This window comes from Aplysia californica, unplaced genomic scaffold, assembly GCF_000002075.1.
Source record: "Aplysia californica isolate F4 #8 unplaced genomic scaffold, AplCal3.0 scaffold00043, whole genome shotgun sequence".
Classification (NCBI taxonomy): domain Eukaryota; kingdom Metazoa; phylum Mollusca; class Gastropoda; order Aplysiida; family Aplysiidae; genus Aplysia; species Aplysia californica.
Window position 1 is genome coordinate 2,067,110 of NW_004797313.1, and position 12,918 is coordinate 2,080,027.

A 12,918-nucleotide genomic window follows, 5' to 3' on the forward strand; every position below is an offset into this window, starting at 1 on the left:
AGAGAGAGAGAGAGAGAGAGAGAGAGAGAGAGAGAGTTGTTAAAAAATTTAAAGTGATTAGTGAAGATCAAGCAGACGTACATTCATAAAAGAAAAGTAAAAGCTCAACTACGACTATGAATCCACGACAAACAGTCTCTATTCTAGATAAAGCTAGAATCTCGAACGAAGGATAAAAAAAAAGCATAAAAAATTAACAATGGAAGACCCAAGCATTTTTGGGGGAACCCAGCAGTATTCCCCATTTTTATAGCCAACCAATTTAGCAGGCACATAGCCTAAATTTGCAGTCCAGACCCCTCTCAGTTATTAGAACTATAAAATTGGTGTGATTTGACCAACAAAATCACTGCAAATCGTAATCAACCTCAATGATCAATGAGAGTGAATATGGAGAGGTGGGGAGGTGAGAGAGCAACAAGGAATGAATGGCATGGAAGTAAAACTACAGTTGAACTTGTGTAAGACAGAATCTCTTGGGAGCCTGAAAAAAATTCCGTCTTTTTAAACATTTTTCGTCTTAGGGGAATTCAGGGGGAGACGGAGGAGGTTGGGCTCAAAGGCCCAGTCGGTGGGGTCAAGCAAGGATCGCTCGTCCGATCGGCAAGCAGTGGTCAAAACTCCACACCTCTCAGCTGCTATCCTCTCTGATAATGACATGCGCCAGTCATACTTATCCAATTACCACCAGTGCTTGCCTTTCATAGGATCACTGTTTGACCTATTAAAACAGGAACGTTAGAACATCTTTGCTTCCACCCTTAGCCCCACCCACCAATGCCATCCTTCACTGCCATGTAACAACGATTCAAGGAACTCTTTACTCGGCTGGCATTGGTCAATCTAATTTTACACCTTTGGCTTCCGGCTACCAAAGAAAATTTCCATAGTGGCTCACTACTCTAGCACTCTCATGGGCAGATTTCACACCCATACTACACTGACCATCTGCATCGCTCAGGGCTCATATGACGGGGTAACATCTACCCCCAAATTGTACCCCCTACCAAGTAGCTTAAAGCTTACTGTAACCTCCTTGACCCCTACTCTCCTTTCTCGCCCAGCGGCATGGCCATAGCATTAAATCTAGAGCCGTCGGAACCAAACTTGCGAGTTTTGTTTCAAATCAGGGTTGAGTGGGCAAAGCATTTTCCGTCTTAGACAGGTGAAACCCTCGAAAGGGAGAGGATTTTTCTTTCCGTTTCCGCGTTGGAGTGGTTTCCGTTTTATACAGGTAATTAAAGAGGAATATATCAAGGGGGAGCGGGGAGATTCCGTTAAGACAGGTTTCCGTTAACTTCAAGTTAAAGAAGGTTCGACTGTACATGTTCAACATGAATTTTGTAAAGCCACTTTTAAAATGCAAACGAACAGTTTTCATGGTCATTTCAGCAGTTAGCATTATAATATCAATAAAAAAAAGAATGATTTCAGCAAAATTATAAATCGATGAGACTTTTCAGTATATTAATTACAAGGGATCATTTTGTAAATTCACATAGTCACTATTCTTGATAAAAATTAAGTAGTGTCAATTGCCACCTAGTGACGCGGTGACAGTTGATGCCAGCGTTAATTGCCACCGAGTAAATTGGAGCTCTTTTGCGTTGGTGAGTAGATCTAGCCTCATGTGTGCTCGGTGTTTTGCGTTTGTGAACTTTCACTTTCTGCACTCACGCACGCCTCTCTGACCCTCTGTGTGTGTCGTGTGGATGCCTCTCTCCCTAACCCCCGTCCCCAGGCTTTATGTTCCCCCGAAATATATATATGTATTTCTGCTTGAGTTTGTGAGCGTTTGTAGTTTGAGGCCTACTTCTAGAACCGCCTGTCTCACTCAAAACACGAAAAGTTGGAAGTTGGTAGATCTAGCTCTAGATGTTCATCCAATAAAATTAGAGAACAAATAAGTGTCAAATTGACCCATTTAGACGTGAGGAGCTCGAAAGAAGAGCCGGGACACTTACATTTTACTGTACACAAAATCTTTCATGAACTTGAATTTATGCAAAATGATTACCAGATAAAAATATAGATAGTTTTGAATACCATTTTGTAGGTAAAAAGATTTTTAAAATTTAAGTACTAAACATTCGGAAATTGTCCTAGATCTATACAATTTCTTTTCGAACCCAGGAATGTGTGTAGGCCCTAACTACTCGTTATGACTTATCAACTAGCCTAGATCTATCTATTGAGAGGGGGTTAGATATAACTTATTCATGTCATGTGTTTGTAACACATTATGAAGGAAGTGATTATTCACACCAGGTGTGTGAATAAGAAATAATTTTTTTGCACAGGGTCGAGCCTGTGCTGGTTTTGGACCTCGTTTGCCACACCCGGGTATCCCACCTTTTGACAAAAGTTTTAAATGTTAAAACAACTGTACACTAGTTTAATATCATACTTGTTTCGGTTTTAGGGTTACAGCGTGCACTCATCTTTCTCTCTCTCTCAAGGCGCAAGGAAAACAAAAAACGAAACGGAGTGTCTATGTACACGGTAATCGGGCACCTAGTCTCAGTATCTACGTACGCGGTTACCGGGCACCTAATCTCAGTATCTACGTACACAGTAACAGGAATGAAAATAAATCAATATTTGTCCTGTGCTGTCACTTGCTGAAAAAAAGAAAGTCATACAAGCATCTTGTCGGGCTCACCATCGTGACAGGTCAGTGAACCTGCGCGTGTGCATCACATTGTGAGTACCGGTTGGTGTCACCAATGTTTATTCAAAGTCTGCGCTGAAAAGTATAGAGGGCTCCGGAATGTACAGTCGGGGGAGAGGTGGGGAAGAAGGCAACACTGGAAAACAAAAACTGAACTTGACTTGGAGTTCTGAACTGCCTAGTTACCGTGTACGTGACCCCAGAAAGTATTCAATTATATAGTCTCTGGTGACACCGAGACTACATGCACAGTTGCTGGTTACCGTGTACGTAGATATTGAGGCTACATGCCCGGTTACCGTGTTCATGACACCCCCCTTTCCGGTTCACATAAGCGGGGCCCCGTCCGTAGCGCCCGATGGCTGATGACGTCGCTCAGTGGAAATTTCCCAGCCGCCGGTCGTTCACCCAGCACTCGCAAATGACAATGCCGCTTTTCCCTTAGTTACTCCCACATTTTTAAAGATTACGCCAAAACCGCTAAACACAGAAGCATGAAATTTTAAGGGAATAAAGAAAAATGGTGTACAACATATCAGTCAGTTTGACAAATCACAGCTCTGAAAAATCTTCAAAGCGCACCACATCAACCACTTTCGCAAACGTTTTCGACTGCTTCTTGAATGGGTACAAAGTTGTCAAACTGCATACTACGAGATTGACCTCTTTTCTGATTGGCTGCCAAGTTTCATTCATATATCCATTCACGAGAAGCGGCCTGAGAACGAGTTGAAGACAACAACTTTTGTGTTAGTTTGTCCCACGAAACACTCCCGCGGTGGGGGCCAAAAATCGGCAGAAAAAACGCGCTCTGTGGGCATTGTAACACCCTGTGCGAATAACTACAGCCCATCATGAATAGAAAGCTAAAGTCTAAAGATAGGGGTTTTTTTTACTGGAAATATTTAGGAACAAGGGCCGGAACGGACGTCATGCTGGACTCATTTCCATTTCAGAGTCCGAATAGTAACTTCGCTATTTCATTAGTCTAGCCCAGTTTGCAGTTGGACACGAGTTCTGGGCAGGCAGGTGCTCTCAAGTGCTGGTGCTTTTTCGGTAGTTCCCACCCCCCTTTTGAGCCTGACCTACATCGAGATCTATACATTTGATGCACGGCGAGCTAAGATATCAAATCTAACAACTGCAAAACATCAAATTATGGTAAAATTCAGGGGGGGCATGCCCCCCTGAAACCCCCCATCATATTTCTATGGTAGCGTCAATTGCCACCGAGTGACGCGGTGGCAATTGACAAAAATTGACTTTTTGTCAATTGCCACCGAGTGAAGCGGTGTCAAGTCTGAAAACAACACTATCTTTAGCATTGTACATAATGTGTGTCTAATGGGTCAATTTGTTCTCAATAATTTCATTGGACGAGCATCTAGTCTAGAGCTACGGTATCAACTTGGCGTGTTTTCAATGAGACGTAAGCCTAGATCTAGGCTAGCCTTAGCCTACACTTTGATGTAGAACCAACACAGGCAATTCCAGAGATGCCAACCACAGAAAACCGAAATCAAATGAGTATTGGGAAATATGAAAATGTGTATTTTCAGGGCAAAATGTGTATTCCCGACGACCGACCAACTAGTAATAGTAAAAATTACTAGCTCACCAGCTCGAAAAAGGGAGCACACATGCGTACAATATACATTATGTATATGCAGTCAACAACATGTCAGTGTTCAATGTCGCACAGGGGTCTTGTTTGACTTTAAAAGTATTTCAATCTAGATCTATATTTTCCCCTCATTATTATATATAAAAAATAAATCCTGCTTTGAGAGTTCGGAAGGGTCTAGAAGAAGAATTTTGACTATCAAGAACCAGTCTGGGTGTCATGATTCATATTATGAACTGACAGACTCAAATTATTGCTCAAACTCAGAGAAGAGCAATAACTTGAATGGCTCAAGTAGACCCGTGCACTGTGAGAGTTGTAACAACTGTGAGAGGGCAAGATGCAGTGACACTGAAAATCTGCCAGTCTTGAACAGAAAGCTACAACATACACTGTAGGTATAATTTACTATCACCCATCCAAGTAGATGTAGATCTAGGTATAATTTACTATCACCCATCCAAGTAGGTATAATTACTTTCACCCATCCAATGAAACGCGAACACTTTATTTCAATAACACAGACTTGCAAAGTATGAGGGGTCCCGATTCCGCACACGGCTTGCACCAACGCGCGCTTAGCAGAAAGCTCTAATCAAAATTCTGAAATGCGCTTCCAAGTTTTTGTCCTTTGGAGTTGCCTTAAACCCACCCCCCCCCCTCCCCCGATAGTATCTTAAACAAAAAAAAATCAATAATCTCCTCCCCTATTCCGTAGTCATATACTTCGCAACGCCGTTACTCCCACCAAAGACGGTCTTTACTCACACGATGCCGCATTTATTTATGACGTGAATACGCGCAGGTTCAGTGACCGGTCACGATGGCGAGCCAGACAATCTAAAAATCGGACGACGCTTGTTGTATTTTCTTTTCTTTCTTTTTTCCACAAGCGACAGCCAAGGCGACGAGTCTGTGTGTTTATTACATTTTATTTGCACGGCGACATTGCGTTCATACTGCACAACCTGCATGCCACAAATGTTGCGTTATCAGACAACCGCTGGCAAATTTCTTGGTGGTAGCGAAAGCGAAAGTAGATCTTGATTTTCCCGATCGAGCCTCGGTGTCAAATACGCTTCCGCCTGCCGCCATAGCTGCCTATAAGCGTGAAAGCGATCGCGACCGGCAAAAATGAACTTACTGACCTTGTCGGACTTGGTTTTCAAATATTCCAGTTCTGCGATACTGATACTATTTTAAATTTTAAAAGATGGGACTTAAGATAATTAGGTTTACTTGCCCAAGCTGAATCTCGTATTTTTCGCATTCCAGGATGCGTATTTTTCCATGAAAACTCGTATTCGCGTATTATCGGCAAAAAATTGTACTAAAATACGTAAAATCATACTGGTTGGCATCTCTGCAATTCTAGAAGTAGGTCACAAACGCAAACAAACTCAAGCAGAAATTCACGTTTTATCGGGGAACATAAATCGGGGGACGGGGATCAGGAAAAGACACACTCACACTCACACACACACACAGAGGGACAGAGAGCCGAACGCACAACACCCAGCACTCGAGCACAATAATATCAATAAGCTTGATCTACCCACCATCGCAAAAGAGCTCCAATTTACTCGGTGGCAATTGACAAAAAGTCAATTTTTGTCAATTGCCACTGCGTCACTCAGTGGCAATTGACACTAGATCTAATCTACCTATCTTTATTAGGTCAGTGAGGGGGGCAAGCCCCCCTGACTTGAAACTGAAACCCTTACTCTTGACTCTTGGTCTTCTTGAGGTCAAAACTGGCGAATAACAATTGCGGGGTGGGAACTACTGAAAAAGCGCCCACCAAGTTAGCCTAAACTATTCACAAACTGAGTGAACGCCACCTTGACAAACCAACAACCACAAAAGTCGTGTGACCAACAAGTACAAGGCCAATCGTTGACTGGTGGACCAACGATGTTGAATATTTAGAATGAATGTTACAAAGCCAGGTCAGTCTCAATATGGTATGTTGTAGCTGCACTTGTAAATAATACAAAGGAAATGAAGATGATCTTACCTTCCCAAGTCTGACATCTTTAGAAAAGTGCTGGTATGGCATATCCTTGAACTGCTCTGGGATTTGATTTGGACCCCATCCTTGGGGATTTTCTTGAATGACCGGTGGCACAAAATGGGCCGACATGATGGAAGTCAACGTGAAAGCGCGGAGTCAATTCAACGAGGTGTATTGATCAATAGAAAAGTTGTAAGGGGCAACGAAATAATTTTAGGCACTTTTAGTCACAGTCTTTTATAAAGCAAAAAAATTGTGAATATGGCCATATTTTTCAGAAAATACAAAGTAAACACAGTCATAAGCAAAGTTTTGCACTCTGTGTCTTATTCTTTAACTACGAAAGAGAAGAGTCTTTAATAGTTGTGAACGTTGGATTAGTATCTTGGCCAAGGAGAAGTTCTAAACTCCTTGATCTTGGCCTAAATTAAATACTGTCGCGTATAATAAAATAAGCAAGGTATTGAGTCCTGCTGAATTGATTGCGTTCGTTATTTATGTATTTCGAAGTTGCATGTTTTTACTAGATCTAGGCTAGGCCTACTATTAATTTTGAATCAGTGTCCGTCAAGCCATCAATTTAACACACCAAAACAAGCTTATGCCCTCAGATGTACAGATGCATCGATTTATCCATTTCATATTCAAACATCTTTTGTTTTTATTGTGTAGGCTAGCTTTAACACTTACTTGCACCAACATACTTATCTGAAGTGGAGTGATACTTGCTTTCTGAAGGAAAAAAAAGACATCACTTATTAATTATAAATCGCATTGGTTCTAAACACTGAACTGTCACACGCGGTCCGAAATTGACACAGTATACAGTTGATTATAGAATTATAAAATTCAAAATAACATTTGTCATTTTTGGGGGCCGATGTGTGTGCATAATCACGTTGACATTGTCTAATTATTGAATATTCACTTTTTTCCCCCCCAGTGATAATAACCCCCCCCCCCCCCCCTTTCACACATCCCAAAAATGTAAAAAAAAATATGTAAAAATTTCAGTCGTAATTTTAATAAACTTGCGCAAGAGACATTAGATCTAAATAATATTAATAATAATAATAATAATAATAATAATAATAATAATGACAAAAACAATGATAATAATAACAATAATTGCATACTGCGCATGTCTGTGCAGTAGATTGCTCTAGCCTATGCGCTTATTGCAAGCAGACCCCAAAACACTTATACAGGGTGCCCACTACAGCTAGATCGGGCCGATCGCCCGACTCGTTCACCTGAAACTGAAAACAAACACGTTTGTTTTTGAGGCGATCGAGTCGGGCGATCGGCCCGATCGGCCGATCCCATCCGTAGTGGGCACCCCGTATTAGAAACAATCTCAGCTTCCCGTGAAGAATACAGTGCAAACTGTGCGCATGGATTGCGTAACTCTATGTAAAACACTGACAAAATGACAAGATCTTTCGTTGTCCATTGCCGCGCTAGCGAAGCGAACAGAATTAGTGTAAAATAATGCGTCTTTCCCAAGGGCACAACGTCGGGTGGGCTCCTGCTGACTCTTTCTGCAGCATTTCGCTACTGCTATAAATAACACGCTGGCTTCTATAATTCTTACTGTTCAGCCACACCCCTGATCTTATGATTTATAAGATCACTTGCCTTCTCGGATAAGGGCGAAAAATCTCGGAGATAATTTGAGCAAGTTGCGCAAGTTAAAGATCTCATGGTGGTCCTTAAAATCTGTAGTGCTTCCGACCGTCACCTGGGCAAAATTCTAAATCCTTACCAAACTGAACATTTTTATGTTTAGTGTGTCCCGCGCGCTCATATGACCCTAAACAATTGCGAGCACTAATTAAAACGTTTACCAAAAACAGATTCTTTTTTAAAAAAGCGATTGAAGCGTAGACAAGTTTAAGTTGCGTCACATTTGCTGTTTGTTTGCTGTTTGTATGTTACGGCAGAGATTTTAATTAGTCCACTCACTACGACTGTGACTTTTTGTGAATCATGTTGATTTTGGTCTGGATGGCTTGCAGTGGCGGTGGGTAGTGAAGGGCTTACGGGCTTGAGCCCCTCATCCCCACCCCGTCCCCACCCCTACTCTATCCCTTAGTTCATGAAAGTTTCTTAAATAACGAAATAAGCAGTTGAAACCGTCATGATCGCACGCAATGAACACACAGTTATCAGCTTGGCGGCTTGCCCGTTTATCCAATCATTGTTGTCACTGCTTACAACTATAGTAACCTAACAGCCAATCAAATGTCGTTAGGGCTCAGAAAGAATAAGCCGGTTCCGACGCCCGTCTTTAATGAAACTCTTCTTGTTAAAAGGTAGAAGACTTTTTAAAAATAACACTGCACAGTGGGCTCACGCTCTCCCAGCCCTGACAATGGGGTGAAAGTTTACGACACACTTTCCCCTAGTGACACAGATACCTATGCGCCCATTGGGCCTTTGTTAGGCGCGTTCTATTTTCCGCAACAGCACGACCCAATCCACCTCATAGACGGTATGTGTTTGGAGTGCTGTGTGTTTGTGCCGCTGAGATTTAACAGTTATTAATTACATCAAACCACTTTGGAGGCAACTTTTTCTTCAGATAAAAACTAATTAGAGAAATTTGGAGGTGAGACGGCTTCGTCCCTACCATCCAGAAGCTTAACTTTAACTAAGAACAAAGAGATGGAAGACAAAGGTGACTCTTCTCGTTTGAATGGTTCTCAAAATGCCGTGGCTCGCAGTGAGTATAGCAAAATCATCACTGTTTTGTTCTTATTGCTTGCTTTTTGGTGATAAAGAAGTGGAAGAAACCTAAGCCCCACCCAAATCTTGGTCTACCCACCGCCACTGATGGCTTGGGTTTTTTTCTTTGTGCCCCCCCTCCCCCCCCCCCCTCTCTCTCTCTCTCTCACACACACACACACACACACACACACACACACACACACACACACATTCTTACGCGCATGCGCACTACTCAAGACTATGCAGCCAGAAATTGTTATTCAGAAGTGTTACTCAAATTGATCTTTCACCATAAACGTACAATAGTATTGTGTATACAGGCCCGGTAACCGGGAACAAAGTCACAAAGTATACAGACCCGGTAAGGGAACTCTTTTGTGATTTCGGAGAGTTTCAGCGCCCTCTTGGCTCAGGGTAGACCACAGAATTCTACACAGAAAATGACTTTGAACATATATTCAGGAAACATATGCCAGTTCCACTCTTGTTTACTTTGTTTTGCATTGTTGGCTTTTATGTGTAAAACAATATTAAGAGGCCTTTTCTGCATTTTTTTGTTTTTGGCAGCATATACAATAGGCCTATGTATTTTATGTGCAACCGACACATTCTCCAATCGTAGATCTAGATCTAGTACTAATCAAGACTATATCTAGACATTTTTCCAACAGAGTTAATGTTCATAATTAGTGTTATTATCAAGTGTATTGTGATTGTGAAGATCTTTAGTAGATCTAGATCTTCCCATCCCATCATAAAAAAAACAACAACAAATCAACAATACAGATACAAAAACATTGTAACATTGCCAATTATGACATATTGTTGGCAGTAAAAATGTACTAGACTATTTCACTACATTTCCTCTTCGAAGAAAGTTTTAAAATACTGATGTAAGGTGTCTTCCAAGCCCTACCACTAGCATCAGCGTGCATAGCAACGCGAAGCCTCTCTGTGCGGCGCAGCCAAAGGTGCCCTCAACTGGCCGCCATGTTTTAGTTTCAATTCCTCACAGCGAATCGGCGATCGCGAAGAGGGAGTTCCGCTTCTATAAGTGTAGAATTCTGTGTTCGTGACTTTGTTCCCGGTTACCGGGTCTGTATACACTTCGTTTTAAAATACTGATGTAAGGTGTCTTCCAAGCCCTACCACTAGCATCAGCGTGCATAGCAACGCGAAACCTGGCTGTGCGGCGCAGCCAGCCTAAAGGTGCCCTCAACAGGCCGCCATGTTTTAGTTTCAATTCCTCACTCCTCACAGCGAATCGGCGATCGCGAAGAGGGAGTTCCGCTTCTATAAGCGTAGAACAAGGAGTTTAGAACTAATGGAGCATCCTCTCTCTCTTCGCGGCGCCGCGAGCAGTACGCCGCGGTGGGGATCAAATATGGCGACCGAGTGTGGGCTAAATCACGAACTGTGGCGGTTCTTTTTATAGAGTTTTATCGGGCTGGGCCACGTTGTGGGGGTGGGCGGGGTGGGGGAATACACGCAAGGAAGAGGGGATGGGGCTGTCTTGAATCGAGCAGGGTCGAGGGGCGGGCCTTGGGAAGGGACGAAAGAGAATGGGGAAAATTAAATAAAAGAGAGATAGATAGATAGAGAGAGAGAGAGAGAGAGAGAGAGAGAGAGAGAGAGAGAGAGAGAGAGAGAGAGACAGACAGACAGACAGACAGACAGACAGACAGACAGACAGACAGAGCGAGAGAGAGAGAGAGAGAGAGAGAGAGAGAGAGAGAGAGAGAGAGAGAGAGAGAGAGAGAGAGATTGTGATCAACTGACGGGCTGACGGATAATGACAGGGAGAAAAAAAAATCTGTGTGTGATACGGACTGTTTAATTATTTAAGTTTTATGTTATAGTTTAAAAATCAAGATGTGTAAAATAAGAAGAAAACTTGTCCGAGTAACATAAAATCATCAAACATACCAAATTATTAAGATAATGTTTCAAGATGCTGAAAGATTTAATTATAAGAAATATTGGATAAAAATATACTTTTAAACTAAATTTAAGATATGATTGCATTATGATTCTAGGCGTGTGCCATAACTAACTTTATGTGTAAGGAATAGCGAACACAAAAGAGGGTCGATGCCAGCTTTACCTGATTGCTAACAGTATGTCTTGGTCTATAAAAAGTAATATTATTGATTACAATCATTGTGTTTCCTGTTTTTCACAAACGAACAAGGACGACGAACAAAGACGGGAATGGTTAACCTTCTTGACCAGTCACAATGATCTCTGTTTAATATGATGAGACACGGCATTTTCACTGATCCAGTTGTGGGTTTTTTAATCAAGATCGATCCCATTGCTCGTTATTTAATTCTGTCCTTCATCTCTGACCGACATCACCGCTCACAATCATGTCGTAACTCATCGATTGTGTTGTGGACGCAGCAATAAAAATTCGAAGAATGAAAGGCAGGCTCACTGCCAACATTTCACAAAGACGATGGGGCAGTCCCGAGTACGGACGCCAGTCTGTCTAGCAAATTCAGGTGCAGACCTGATAGATAAGTGAGACGGCCGGGGAATCAAAAGCAAAGACGGAATCCCAGTTCGATGTGGCTTTGTATGAGGCGGCCTTGGCCCTACCTAACGAATCATGCCTTGGCTGTAAGCTCAGGCGGTAGGCTCTTAATTGCCAGTTCGATGTTCGGCAAAATCAAAGGAGTCGAGGAGTTCACACCTGGGCGTGATACCTTTGTCGTAAAATCCTTGCGCCTGGAGCAAACTTGTACCTCGCATCGACGTTTTGAGCGGAGGTGTGATCGCATGCATGAGCGTGGATGAACTTTGAAGGTTTTTTTTGTTTTGTTCAGTAAAGTATGATATTTTGGAGAGCAGCGTTTTTAGTCCCTTATTATACTCCAGAGGGGAAAAATTTATCTTAGTGATGACTCTTGTGTAGTAAAATTTGTTGTTGCTTTGTTCGGTTTATTTTTTAACAGCAGAATCTTAAGTTAACCGGAATTGTGGGATCTTAGGTGAAGACTACAACAATAAAATTGAATCGAGTATAGACATAGTTCTATCAAACAAGACTCAAACTCTTATCCACCCCACCCTACCCTCTCCCCTCATCTGATATGGTTCGGTGTTTCTTTGACATAGAAAATATTCATCATTATTGTTGTTGAGTATTTGATTTCATATTCTAATGGAGCCCCCAGATATCTACATTTAGACAACATTTGTATCTAATTTGCACGCACAAAGGAAAGCAAAATCTTTAATTAAAATGTATATACACACATAATAACTATAACTATATATATATATATATATATATATATATATATATATATATATATATATATATATATATATATATATTTACATAAATAATTATATATATTGAATAAGAATAAGAATACTTTTTAAAAATCAAGTATCTCGGTCTTTCTTCTGGGGCGTTGTATCCCTTTCAGCCTGGGATGGCCTTGGCAGGAGCGCTTGAATGCTAATGATCTATATTGTGTTGCTGGAGGCATAAAAACACTTTCATTCAAATCTTTTTAAAAGGAAAACAACTTACCTGTGAAAACTTCGGTCCACTGCAGCATCATATCGGTTCTTACACTTAAATACAACTCAGGTGCAAGGCATTTTTACTAATTGACTTGCCTCTAATAGAATCTGAAAGACCTCGGAATAAAACCTTCTTTCTTATCTAGATTTCAGTGCGTGAGCCGGGGATTCGCGCAGCGCAGGTAGCCCACAGTTCCGCCGCGAGAGAGGGCTCCTATCAGGCGTGCGGTGCCACCCACAGGGCATCCTCCATTACTTTTAATCTCCTTGGTATAGAATTCTGTGGTGTCAACAGAGAAGTCTACGAAATATTAATTCCACGCAGAAATCTTGCCGCAAAGT

At 41.7% G+C, this 12,918-nt stretch overlaps 1 protein-coding gene across 1 annotated transcript in view; it reads right to left on the reverse strand.

The window, feature by feature from the left end:
- Positions 1-6,483, reverse strand: part of LOC101852154 (eukaryotic translation initiation factor 3 subunit D) — a 26,537-nt gene extending 20,054 nt beyond the window's left edge. Inside the window, exon 1 of the mRNA XM_005092284.3 lies at positions 6,313-6,483. Coding sequence (XP_005092341.1) covers positions 6,313-6,438 — 126 coding nt within the window. The 5' untranslated portion in view covers positions 6,439-6,483. The remainder of the gene's footprint in view (positions 1-6,312) is intronic.
- Between the last annotated feature and the right edge of the window lie 6,435 nt (positions 6,484-12,918).